Source organism: Ctenopharyngodon idella, chromosome 18, assembly GCF_019924925.1.
Source record: "Ctenopharyngodon idella isolate HZGC_01 chromosome 18, HZGC01, whole genome shotgun sequence".
Lineage (NCBI taxonomy): Eukaryota > Metazoa > Chordata > Actinopteri > Cypriniformes > Xenocyprididae > Ctenopharyngodon > Ctenopharyngodon idella.
Genome location: NC_067237.1, coordinates 2,245,518 through 2,258,463, shown reverse-complemented (window position 1 = coordinate 2,258,463; position 12,946 = coordinate 2,245,518). Strand labels below are relative to the sequence as shown.

The 12,946-nt window shown below is 37.6% G+C and overlaps 1 protein-coding gene across 5 annotated transcripts in view; it reads left to right on the top strand.

Moving 5' to 3' along the window:
- fli1 (Fli-1 proto-oncogene, ETS transcription factor) overlaps positions 1–12,946 on the top strand; it is a 37,005-nt gene that overhangs the window by 13,520 nt on the left and 10,539 nt on the right. For 4 of the 5 annotated variants that reach the window (XM_051870187.1, XM_051870186.1, XM_051870188.1 and 1 more), the window contains 2 exons: positions 153–356; positions 8,974–9,042. In XM_051870187.1, the coding sequence (XP_051726147.1) occupies positions 153–356; positions 8,974–9,042 (273 nt within the window). The remainder of the gene's footprint in view (positions 1–152; positions 357–8,973; positions 9,043–12,946) is intronic. The other variant, XM_051870190.1, reaches the window with a different exon arrangement.

Below are 12,946 nucleotides of genomic sequence, written 5' to 3'. Positions count from 1 at the left end.
GATCTCTTCTCTGCTTTAGTATTCACTTTAAAATGTTTGAGGTGATATCAGACTGTTTTTTTCACACTTAAACCAATTAAAGCTGCTTGTAAGCTATCTAAACCCTGAGTCTCCAGCTAATTTGTGTCTTTATTTTGTGTTTGCCATTTCAGACCCTTCTCTCTGGTCTCCAGATCATGTGCGGCAATGGTTAGACTGGGCCATTAAAGAGTATGGTCTTCAGGAGATCGACACAGCCATGTTCCACAACACAGATGGAAAAGAGCTTTGCAAGATGAGCAAAGAGGACTTCCTGAGACTTACCAGCGGTTATAACACGGAGGTCCTGCTCTCACATCTCAATTACCTCAGGGAAAGTAAGTCCACCCCCTTTATTGTATTCGATTTAGACTGGCTAGTTTGGGTCTTTCACTTTTGCTGCCATTCTCTTAGTGGGTTTGTGCCCACAAATGTGTTTTCTATGGCTTGCTTTATGATGAACATATCTCAACCATAAAATTTTAATGTTGTACACTAGGGTTGTACCGTTTCAAAAGGTACTAATATGTACACTTTAGGTAATAAAAGGGGCTTTCTCACTAGGTAGATGTAGGAACTTAGTTATAGGAACTAGCCACCAGGGGCGTTCCCTTAAGAACATTCCCCCAGGGTCATTTTCCTGGTTGCATTCGCACCGGCAGTAGGAACTCTGAAGTGACATAAGCCGTCACTGATTTTTATTTTGATGGCACTGAGAATGTCTTAATTAGTTTACGATCTGTTTAATAGTCCTATCTAATATATCAAAGGAAGTAAATGGTAAATGAAAAATGTATTATAACATTTGCCATGTGGTTGATGCCTAATGACGCTAGCTGAGCAGAAATACGTAATCATGTTTTGCTTGGTCCCTTCAAAGTCGGGTTGGATTTCCTCCTTAGTGTAAAGGTTGAGAAGTGCCTAGACTTCGGCGTTGGCCCATCTATTGCTGTTTTCCATGTTTGTGGAGTAAATGTATACTGTAGACTATAAACTGTGTGTTTACACAGCTTTTTAAAAATGGCGGGTGTCGTTGTTTTGCATGCTTTCGGCCAATCAAGTTCCTACTTGCGAACACGCCAGAAAGCAGGTACGTCTGCCAATAGTTATAGGAACTATGAAAATGTTCCTCCAGTGCGAAAGTCCCTAACATACCTTTAAGGTACTAATATGCACCCTTTAGGGGTAAATAAGGTACTTTTGAAAGAATACTGCCCCAGTGACAGCATATATACCTTTTTTTTCTGAGAGTGTTTCATAAGACATAGATAAATAACTAATCTCACACTAGGTCTGATTATCTTTGATGACAGATTGCATTAATGACTTCAAAACAAAACCAGCTTAATTGCAATTTCATTGAGAAAGACTTTTTAGAGCAGTGTTTATATTTTGTTTATGATTATTTATGAGGTGCCAAGCAACTGACCAATAAATTGTTCCCAAACTAGTTCGAAAAGCTTGTATTAATTGTACCGCAACAGTAAAATGTTTGGAAGTAATTGTAACTGTTTAATGCATGACTATCCATGCGAGAGACGGAGCCAAAGTGGTCTAGTTTATTCCACATGGTTGCTGTCATTGTTTTTGCCACGCCGTGGCACCGTCCCTCGAACCACACTGAGATCAAGTTTACAACAATATTTTATAAGTTACGTTTTAATAGTTTGCACATTACGCTTGCTTTTATTCCACATGAACGGTTTAGTAGGGAGAGCTCCTGTCTCGCTCCACCTGCTTGACTTTTACTGGACGCATTTGGTTTGGCAGAGGCGCAATGATTATGAATTTCAGCAACCATCCCATCCAGAGCATCTCCCCCTGAGAGCTTTCGGCCTCAGACTTAGAGAGATGAAGCCCAGGTGCATGGCCTCAGGAGACTGGCCAGCGAGGCCCTTGCATGCACACTGTTGCACGGGAAAGTTTATCCCTAATTTACAACAGAGGCATCTTGCCCCATTTCTCTTCCAAGGGATTTCTTATGTTATTTCCCTGCATGTTTTGGCAAGAATCCCGTGGCTTTGGCGAAAACTAAGCCCACTCATCCACTTGAATACTTCAGTGCCATCTATAAGCGAAATGTCGGGAGGACACGCCGCATCTGTGCGTGGATCGTCGCTTTGTTTGCACGAGAACTGTGTCGGTAAACAGAAGCTTTGCTTTCTCTGAAGGGTTGCATTTAGATGCAATTTGTTGGGATGGTGAGAGCAGCTGGCCCATCCAAACATTATGACAGCAGCTCGCTTCTGAGGTGGGTGGAGTCCCAACAGGGCTGAGTGGTTAAAAACGGTCCTCCTTAAAAAATAGTAATGGATTCTGCTGTGAGGTAATGGGAACTTTATTCCGTGGGTGTCAACGGTTTTGTGCTGGTGGCCAGGCTGTGGGCCTGCATACAGACTCGGAGTATAACAGAGAGCCATTGTGAGTTGTAGGGCAGAGCCCGGCCTGTCTGCGAGCTGTCAGGTGGTTTTTTTAAGAGAACTCGGTTTTGGAGTTTTCATTAGGGACGATTGCCCCGGGACTGAGCCAGAGCTTACGCGCCGGGCATTGTGGATCTGCCTTCTGCTCTTTCTTTGATTTAGCCTGTGTGTTTTGGAAACAGAAGAAAAAGTTTGTAATCCTCCGCTCCACCATTTGTATTGCCTTGGAAGGCATCCCGAGTGAAAATCAAATAATAATAATAAGAGAGATGGTCTTGTCCCATCTTCCAGAGGCTACTCACTCTACGCCAAAAGACATTTGGGTTCATTTTACCTGTTTGTGACTTTAAAGGGTTGGTTCACCCCAAAAATGAAAATTATGTCATCATTTACTAACCCTCATTTAATTCCAAACGTGTTTGACTTTTTTTTTTTTTCTTCTATCTGGATCAAAAAATGTGATATTTTTACAAAGTCAGTGGTCCAAAACACAACCCATTGGACCCCACTGACTTTAACTGTTTTTAAAAAAATAAATAAATAAACAAAAGGAGATATTTATATTTATATTCACACAAAAGAATATATATATATATATATATATATATATACATTTATATATATATATATATATATATATAATTATTATTATTATTATTATTACATAATCATATCAAAAATATCCCATTTTGTGTTCCAGAGAAAAATAACAAAAACTCAAACAATATCTGATAGTCGTGGTAAGCTGTGGTTGTCAGAAGTTTACTTTAAAAATACACAAAAAGTAATGTCAATTTATTTATTTTTTTTCACTGTAATTTATATGATGGCTTGTTCTTTTTCACTTCCGAAAGCATTTAACAGTATGTCTCATTGGATATATTACAGATGTCAATGAGTAGAGTAAGGGAACTTACCGTTCACAAATAAACAAGTTGTTACCACATCATTTCTACAGTCTTTTACTATTAAAATTACAAACATCTTTATAAATAAAAGGCTGAAACATTCTTCAAAATATATACAGATTTATAACAACATGTCATCACAGAGTAAATGATGACAGAATGTTCATTTTTGGGTGAACTATCCCTTTAAGAGGAGCATGTGTTATGTAGTTTACATGTGGGAATGTGTGTACATGTATGTAGGACCATATGTTTAGCTTTCTTTTGAGCCCCGGGGCCTTTGAAACCAAAGATGATCTTTTTCCTCTTGTAACACAAATAAACACAATCACAGCCCTCCACAATAAAGCCCTCTGGTTCTGCTCACACACTCGGCCTGGATCCGCAAACACACGCACACCTCCCATCCTTTCCGGTCTCCACTGTCCGCGTATGCGACAGTCTGTAGTGTAGTCATTTCATACACATATGTGTACATGTTGTGGTGTTTACATAGAGTCTGATTAACATTCCTCCGTGTCATTAAGCCTATACACAGCGGAGCAGGGCAGGGACGGGCACCGCCTCTGGCCAAACTGCAAGCAAACGCTGACTCATACAGTACACAAACACACACACGCACATGCATCATAACTAGATGAAGATGCAGAGCTGGTGAATATGTTTGGTGATGCTGAAGCTCAATGGTGCTGATGTCTGTAGGAGGTTTTGTTTTGGCTTTGCAGTTGGTCAGTTATTCAGATTTTATTAGCGATTGCCGCCCACTCACCAATGTGCTTTCAATTTGGCTGCAATTTGAGAATTTGTTGGAATTTCATTGCAGGAGGGGAGCGGTGCTGAACTGCTGCCTTTATCTCAACTTACACACCGTACAGACTGGAAAGGTGTGTGCGTGAGTGCGTGTGTGTGTGTGTGTGTGTGTGTGTGTGTGTGTGTGTGTGTGTGTGTGTTAGAAAGGTTCCAGAAGTAAGATTATATATGCATAGAAATAAACACTTATGCTCACAAAAATGTGAAAAGAAAGCCTCGTTCAGACTGTCAGTCCAAATCCGATTTTTGTGCATATCCGATTGAAATCCGATCAGAGTTAGCAAGTCTGAACGGCCAAAAACCACATGAAATGCGATTTTTACAAATCCGTTTCGAGCTACATTCATATGTGGTTTGGAATCCTATTCAAATCGCATTTCTGGAAATCCGTTTCAGTCTGACCGCTCTGATCGGATTTCACGTGGTTTATGTGACTTTCTCACGCAACGTAAAACGTACACGTCAGACGTTGTTATAGGAAACATGCTGAAAGTCACTGCAGAAACAAGGCTGTGTTGTTGCAAAGTGCTGGACGTGCAGAAATTAGCAATAGGCTATAACCAAGACATGTTTTGAAACTGGGGAAGACGACAGCATGGAATAAAGTCGCTTATACAAGCCTCATATGTTTCTGCCGTTGCCTCATCATAACGCAGTAGTCCAGCGCCGGCGGCTACACATTGTCATGATGTAAATGAGACAACATCTGTATTGCAAACCCCTCCATGTTGCGGTTGTTGTTGTTGTTGTTTTTGGCGTATACCTACGAACGCAACGTCATTGCCATAGAAACCAATGCAGATATTCTGGAAAACGAAAAAGCACCATGGACACACAAATTGGATCTGAACACTTGCGATACACATTGTGGACATTAAAATTTTTAGATCAGATTCCAATCGGATACACAAATAATCGGATTTGGACTGACAGTCTGAACGAGGCTGAAGTGACACTCTTGTTGAATCAATTGCTGCTCTTCTGTGATGAATGTGTTTTCAGTTCCTGAATTCAGTTTATTTAGTTTAATTTTAGGGGCTTAAAGTAAAAAAGTGTAACCTTCCGGTAGTTGTATTAAAAAAGAAGGCTTATCATCTCATTATAAGGCTGAAATTGTAGTAGTTTAGCACAATCTTTTATTATTTCTTTTAAAAAGAAGCAATCAGTTTTGCTTTTTAATATCTCAAAAATTTCATGATATTCTCGCAGACTTGTGTGTCATTTAGAACTGAATTGAGAATTCTTAATTCAAACTCTAATTCAATTCCTAAATTTTACTTAAAACTTTGAATTTAGAAAACAGGATGCAGAATTGCAATTTGAATTTGATTGTAAAGAAGTAGATCTAAAATTAATTGGAATTCAAAGAAATTCATACACCGAAGCAAAATTTGACAGACAGACAGACATACAGATAGATAGATAGATAGACAGATAGATAGATAGATAGATAGATAGACAGACAGACAGACAGACAGATAGATAGATAGATAGATAGATAGATAGATAGATAGATAGATAGATAGATAGATAGATAGATAGATGGGTGGGTGAAGTTCGAGGAGCGTATCCTTTAATAGAGACATCTCATCTTATGAATATTACAGCAATGAAAAGCCCTCGCGCTACGCATATACATCAGATATCAATGCAGAGAGAGAGAGAGAGAGAGAGAGAGAGATGCACAAAGCTGCACGATTAATCTTTAAAAGATTGCGTTCTTGATTTCATCACCCACATGATCTAATTCCTGAATGACAACAATTCACCCATGTATATTAAAATCAAAATAAAATAAATCACCTTTTGAAAGTAACTGGTTGCTTTAAATAACGACTGTATCGATTGCATTCTTATGCCACAAATTACAGTTAAAAATGTCTCTATCACTGAATCATTCTTTCAGAAACAAGTGAAGTCTTTATGAATCCAACTTACAAAAGTATTGTTTCACCTGTCTGGATCTTACATCTTATATGTGTTGAATTTGTAGTAACACTTTATAATAAGGTTCATTTGTTAACATTAGTTAATTAACATTAGTTATTAACTAACATGAACTAACGATGAGCAATACGTTTGAGAAAGACACTTGAAAAGAGGACAGGATATGACATGGTTAATTTGTACATCATTGTAATGTTCAATCATTGTTTAACACTTATGGCACTTTTTTCATTTGTCTTTTTTATAGATACTTGGGTACTTGGAACACACTACACATTTTTTTTTTTTTTTTTTATTTTGAGAGAACTTATATGTGGTTCTCTCTCTCTCACACACACACACACACACACACACACACACACACACACACACACACACACACACACACACACACACACACATGTATGTGTCGCAGCAGTCGTTTCATTCAGTGCTGCAGGTCTGGCTGTAGTTACGAGACAGAGTGGTCACAGTGATAATTCAGAGTGGGACATTCAGAGACCGTTGATGGTTTACACAGACCATAAACATATGAACAGCCTATTCTCTCTCTCTACTTCTCTCTAGCTCTCTCTCTCCTCCCTTTCCCGCAAGCTTTTATTGATCTGTCCTCCATTTGTGGTGGATTATCGCTTATGTTGGATGTTTCAGCACCTTCCTAAATACTGTTGTGGGATTTTGTGTATCTCTGGAACTTGATCTACATTTCTACTGTGCAGTTTCTGGAACATTGAGTCATAACTTATAAAGCAGCTCAAAAGTCCGGGATTACGCAAACATCAGTGATCTGAGCACTGCTGCTGTCACATATAGATAGATAGATAGATAGATAGACGGATAGATGGATGGATGGATGGATGGATGGATACTGCAACAGATGGAACTCAAAGACTTTCATCAGGGGAACAACGTGAATCACAAAAAAATTAGCACTCGTAAAACTCAGCTGCTGCTGAACAGAGATGTTGTAGTACAGAACGTTTGTTTTTATTTTTCATGCTCGTTTTCTTATAAAAGTTTCTGTCTGATTCTTTCATGGTTTCGGGGGGTTATTTTTGTATAGGAACAGCAGTGTTTGATTGCCATGTGGGGATCGCACCCCACACAAAGACTGCCCTGTTCTGTGGCCCCAACAGCACTGCTTAGGGGGGTCCAGGGGCCTGGAGGTTAAAATATGTGTTCAATGTGCTCTCCTCCCCCATAAAACATACTTACACAGACTCACACGTATATTAAAAGACCCTGCTATCTTCTCTGAGCTGATCAAAGAACAAAGAAAAATGACAAATATCACCCCTTCCTGTTCTTCATTCAGAAAAACAAAGAATCCCTCCTTTTGCATCTGCTGAAATCCCACCGCTATAACCATCAGCCCTCCATCCATAGGAAGAGTCATGTTTTGCCAGTGCAATTTTCCTTCTGTTTTCCTTTGCGCTGATTTATGAGTTAAAGCAGCTAAAATTAAGAGAGCGCTTCAGGGACGGCTCACTGGAAACACTCTCAGACGGCACATGAATGCCTCTCTCTGTGCAAAGTGTAGATTGTGTTTGGATTGTAATGACAAAACCGAGGAGCTTGTGTGAAGAGAAATGAATGCTTGATGCTTGATTAAGTGCTTTGTTATATAATATGCACTTAGATTGCTTGTTACAATGTAATTACATAGTTATTACATGTTTATACACCTCAATTGAAAATAACATTAATTTTATATAAAAACTAAGATATAAGCCCAATAGGTACAATATTCATGGCCAAAAATGTATGCAAAAGCATAACATAAATAAAATTTTATAAAATTGTATTATCATTTTGTAATATTATATAAGTCTTTTCAGAGAATGTATGTTGAAGTACATTTGATTTTGTTCTGTTGGCTGATTTTTAACCTGACTGAATTGATTAATAATTTATTATTATATAATAATTTATCTTATTAAATTGTTTATAATATATTTTCATGATGTAACATATCCTATATATTTAATTTTATATTAAACATTAAAATAAGATAAATTATATAAAGCTACATTTAAAATCTTTTCAAAGAATTTATATTGAATGTAAGTGTATTTGATTTTGTTCTATTGCCTGATTTTTAACCTCACTAAATTTAATAATAATTCAATATTTAAGAATATAATAGGCATAGAAGTTTTTTTTTATATTATTATATTATGTTATTATATGATAATATTATATAATATATATTATATTTAGTGCTGTCAAATCAACATAATGTGTGTAATATGTGTGAAATCGCAATTAATTGTCTTAAATAAAAGTTTGTGTGTGTGTGTGTGTGTATAAACTTTTATTTTAGATGCAATTAATCACAATTACACACATATTACACACATATTATGTATTTACAAACTTTCATGAAACGTGATTAATTGATTTCACAGCACTATATATAACATATATTATATAATATTATCATATAATAACATAATATAATAATACAAATAAACATATAGGCCTATTATATTCTTAAATATTGAATTATTATTAAATTCAGTGAGGTCAAAAATCAGTAATCAGTAATCACGATTACTTGCGTCTAATATATATATATATATACACACACACACACTTTTATTTTAGATGCAATTAATCACGATTACACACATGTATTTACGAACTTTTGCAATTAGTTTGCAATTAATCACGATTATTTTGTAATAAGTTTGACAGCACTAATATTATACTATTACATAATTTATGTTAAACATATTACAGATGTAATTACATAAAGCAATTTTTTTTTAGGTCTTGTCAGAGAATCTATATTGATTTTTAACCTCACTGAATTTATTACTACAAAATCTTTATCATTCTAACATCTATTTTTGTTTTGTGTGTTTTAGGCAGCTCATCAATATCATACAACACACCATCTCATACTGACCAGTCTCCTCGCTTGGCTGCCAAAGATGGTATGTCTCACTGATTATCCTTAAAATAACTCTTTGTCCTGCTCCAACAATAATTTTCATGTGTTCTGCGTATACATTTGCAATAATACTATTTTCACTTGAAATCCTTATGGTACCATCCACGGGTTACTAATTCTGAGGCACAAAAGGCACATTAGGTGAACAATGCATATGGATATGACATGAGGAAGTGAGTCTTATCATTTCATCAAAACAATGGCATTACAGAGTGTTTAGTTGGCCCCTGTCCCCTCTCTCCATGTGGATCAGAGCAGGGCTCCAGGCCGAGGCGAGGCGCCCGGCAGGTGCTGTCTTTGTGTGGTGCAAATAAAAAGCATCAAGCATTCAATTTCCACCTGAACATGGACAGCAGAGGGCTCTCAGAGCAGAGAGACAATTAGCAAGACAAAAGCCACGTGCCACGCTGGACTAAACCTGCAGGAAAGAGAGAGAGACAGAGAAAGGGTAGAGACAGGTGTCCCTGTGAACAATACAGCAGAACTGGACGGAAACGTCTACAAATTGTGTTAATGGAAGACACGTGTGCCACAATAACAGTGATTTAGGGGCGTATTGTACATGAGGACGTGAGCTAAACTGATTTATAGCATTGAAAAGGTGTTTTACATCATAAATACAGTGCAATGACATTTTTTAGTCTACTATATTATCAAAATCAGCTTCAAAATGACTTGTTGCCTGTGGTAATTGAAGTTGCATTGATTTAAAATCAGACAGTCAGATGTTTTTGAAAATTGTAATATATAATATATAATGTGTATATATAATATATATATATATATATATATATATATATATATATATATATACACAGGTGCTGGTCATATAATTACAATATCATCAAAAAGTTGATTTATTTCACTAATTCCATTCCAATATACAGAAACTTGTATATTATATTCATTCATTACACACAGACTGATATATTTCAAATGTTTATTTCTTTTAATTTTGATGATTATAACTGACAACTAAGGAAAATCCCAAATTCAGTATCTCAGAAAATTAGAATATTGTGAAAAGGTTCAATATTGAAGACACCTGGTGCCACACTCTAATCAGCTAATTAACTCAAAACACCTGCAAAGGCCTTTAAATGGTCTCTCAGTCTAGTTCTGTAGGCTACACAATCATGGGGAAGACTGCTGACTTGACAGTTGTCCAAAAGACGACCATTGACACCTTGCACAAGGAGGGCAAGACACAAAAGGTCATTGCAAAAGAGGCTGGCTGTTCACAGAGCTCTGTGTCCAAGAACATTAATAGAGAGGCGAAGGGAAGGAAAAGATGTGGTAGAAAAAAGTGTACAAGCAATAGGGATAACCGCACCCTGGAGAGGATTGTGAAACAAAACCCATTCAAGAATGTGGGGGAGATTCACAAAGAGTGGACTGCAGCTGGAGTCAGTGCTTCAAGAACCACTACGCACAGACGTATGCAAGACATGGGTTTCAGCTGTCGCATTCCTTGTGTCAAGCCACTCTTGAACAACAGAGAGCGTCAGAAGCGTCTCGCCTGGGCTAAAGACAAAAAGAACTGGACTGCTGCTGAGTGGTCCAAAGTTATGTTCTCTGATGAAAGTAAATTTTGCATTTCCTTTGGAAATCAGGGTCCCAGAGTCTGGAGGAAGAGAGAAGAGGCACACAATCCACGTTGCTTGAGGTCCAGTGTAAAGTTTCCACAGTCAGTGATGGTTTGGGGTGCCATGTCATCTGCTGGTGTTGGTCCACTGTGTTTTCTGAGGTCCAAGGTCAACGCAGTCGTATACCAGGAAGTTTTAGAGCACTTCATGCTTCCTGCTGCTGACCAACTTTATGGAGATGCAGATTTCATTTTCCAACAGGACTTGGCACCTGCACACAGTGCCAAAGCTACCAGTACCTGGTTTAAGGACCATGGTATCCCAGTTCTTAATTGGCCAGCAAACTCACCTGACCTTAACCCCATAGAAAATCTATGGGGTATTGTGAAGAGGAAGATGCGATATGCCAGACCCAACAATGCAGAAGAGCTGAAGGCCACTATCAGAGCAACCTGGGCTCTTATAACACCTGAGCAGTGCCACAGACTGATCGAATCCATGCCACGCCGCATTGCTGCAGTAATTCAGGCAAAAGGAGCCCCAACTAAGTATTGAGTGCTGTACATGCTCATACTTTTCATGTTCATACTTTTCAGTTGGCCAAGATTTCTAAAAATCCTTTCTTTGTATTGGTCTTAAGTAATATTCTAATTTTCTGAGATACTGAATTTGGGATTTTCCTTAGTTGTCAGTTATAATCATCAAAATTAAAAGAAATAAACATTTGAAATATATCAGTCTGTGTGTAATGAATGAATATAATATACAAGTTTCACTTTTTGAATGGAATTAGTGAAATAAATCAACTTTTTGATGATATTCTAATTATATGACCAGCACCTGTGTATGTATATATATATATATATATAAATCCACGTTGTTGGATTTTAGATGGTTCATGTGCGGTTGATTGTCAGACTCACATGACCACAGAGATGATAGACAACGATTGCTGTGACTCATTTACGTAATTTACTTGTGTACTTTCCGATGATAACACAAGATACACATCCAAATTAAATCAGCCTCTCAAACTCATCAAGGAAATCGGTTTCCATAAACCATTTAAGTAAATGTTTGACAGTCTCTCTGGAGAACGGACCACTTTGGCCATTCCCACTTGAGAAAGCACAAGGCTGCAATAACAATGATAGTCATGAGCTCCTGAGAGTATAGTGCTATCTGGGCAAGACCAGAGGACCGGCTGTCCTGATAAAAGCCAGAAGTCAGACCACCTGTTCTGTACTACAAGCCAACAGACACATATTAGGGTCATTAGTACAGTGAGCTTGAAGATAAGATAATGCTGAGAAGGCTGTAAGACCTTTGACCCTCTTCTCACAGCTGTCAATCATATTAGAGCACTAAGTGCATATGGTGTGATGGACAGACTGTTTCATGAGAAAACTTCTTGAGCATCCTTGGTATAATGCTTAAATACTGAAATTTACTTTAGTTAGTGATCTAATCAATGGCATAAAAATGCTAAAACTCATAAAAAAAAAAAAAAAAATAACAAAAAAAGTGGTCATTTAACAGGTGGCCGTTTATCAGCAGGAGATTGAACTTTTGATAACAAGACTTATGAGCTGGATTTATTTTCACATTCCCTTTCATCTTAGGCCATTTATTCCAGGTCAGTTTCTCATGGGTAGTTAAAGATTAATACAGATTAATACTCCATTTAGAACAATAAATACCATATTATACTGATCGTAACAACTGATCTTCTGTTTAGTATCCTAAATGGCTCTATATATAATATGGGTTAAATGTTTGACCTAACCTGCTGGGTAGTTTTATTTTAACTCAACTATTGATTAGAAATTACTCTATTGCTTGCTTAAAATGAACCCAACATATGTTGGAAATTAACATTTATTAATATGTCTAATAAAGGAACATTTATTAATAATTTTAATAATTTTAATTTTTATAAATGTTCACCTTTTGGATGGATGGATGGATGGATGGATGGATGGATGGATGGATGGGTGGGTGGGTGGATGGATGGGTGGATGGATGGGTGGATGGATGGATGGGTGGGTGGATGGATGGACGGATGGATAGACGGATGGGTGGGTGGGTGTTTGGATGGATGGATGGATGGGTGTTTGGGTGGGTGGGTGTTTGGATGGATGGATGGATGGATGGATGGATGGATGGATGGGTGAATGGGTGGGTGAATGGGTGGGTGTATGGATGGATGGATGGATGGATGGGTGTTTGGATGGATGGATAAATGGATGGATGGGTGTTTGGATGGATGGATGGGTGGGTGTTTGGATGGATGGATGGATG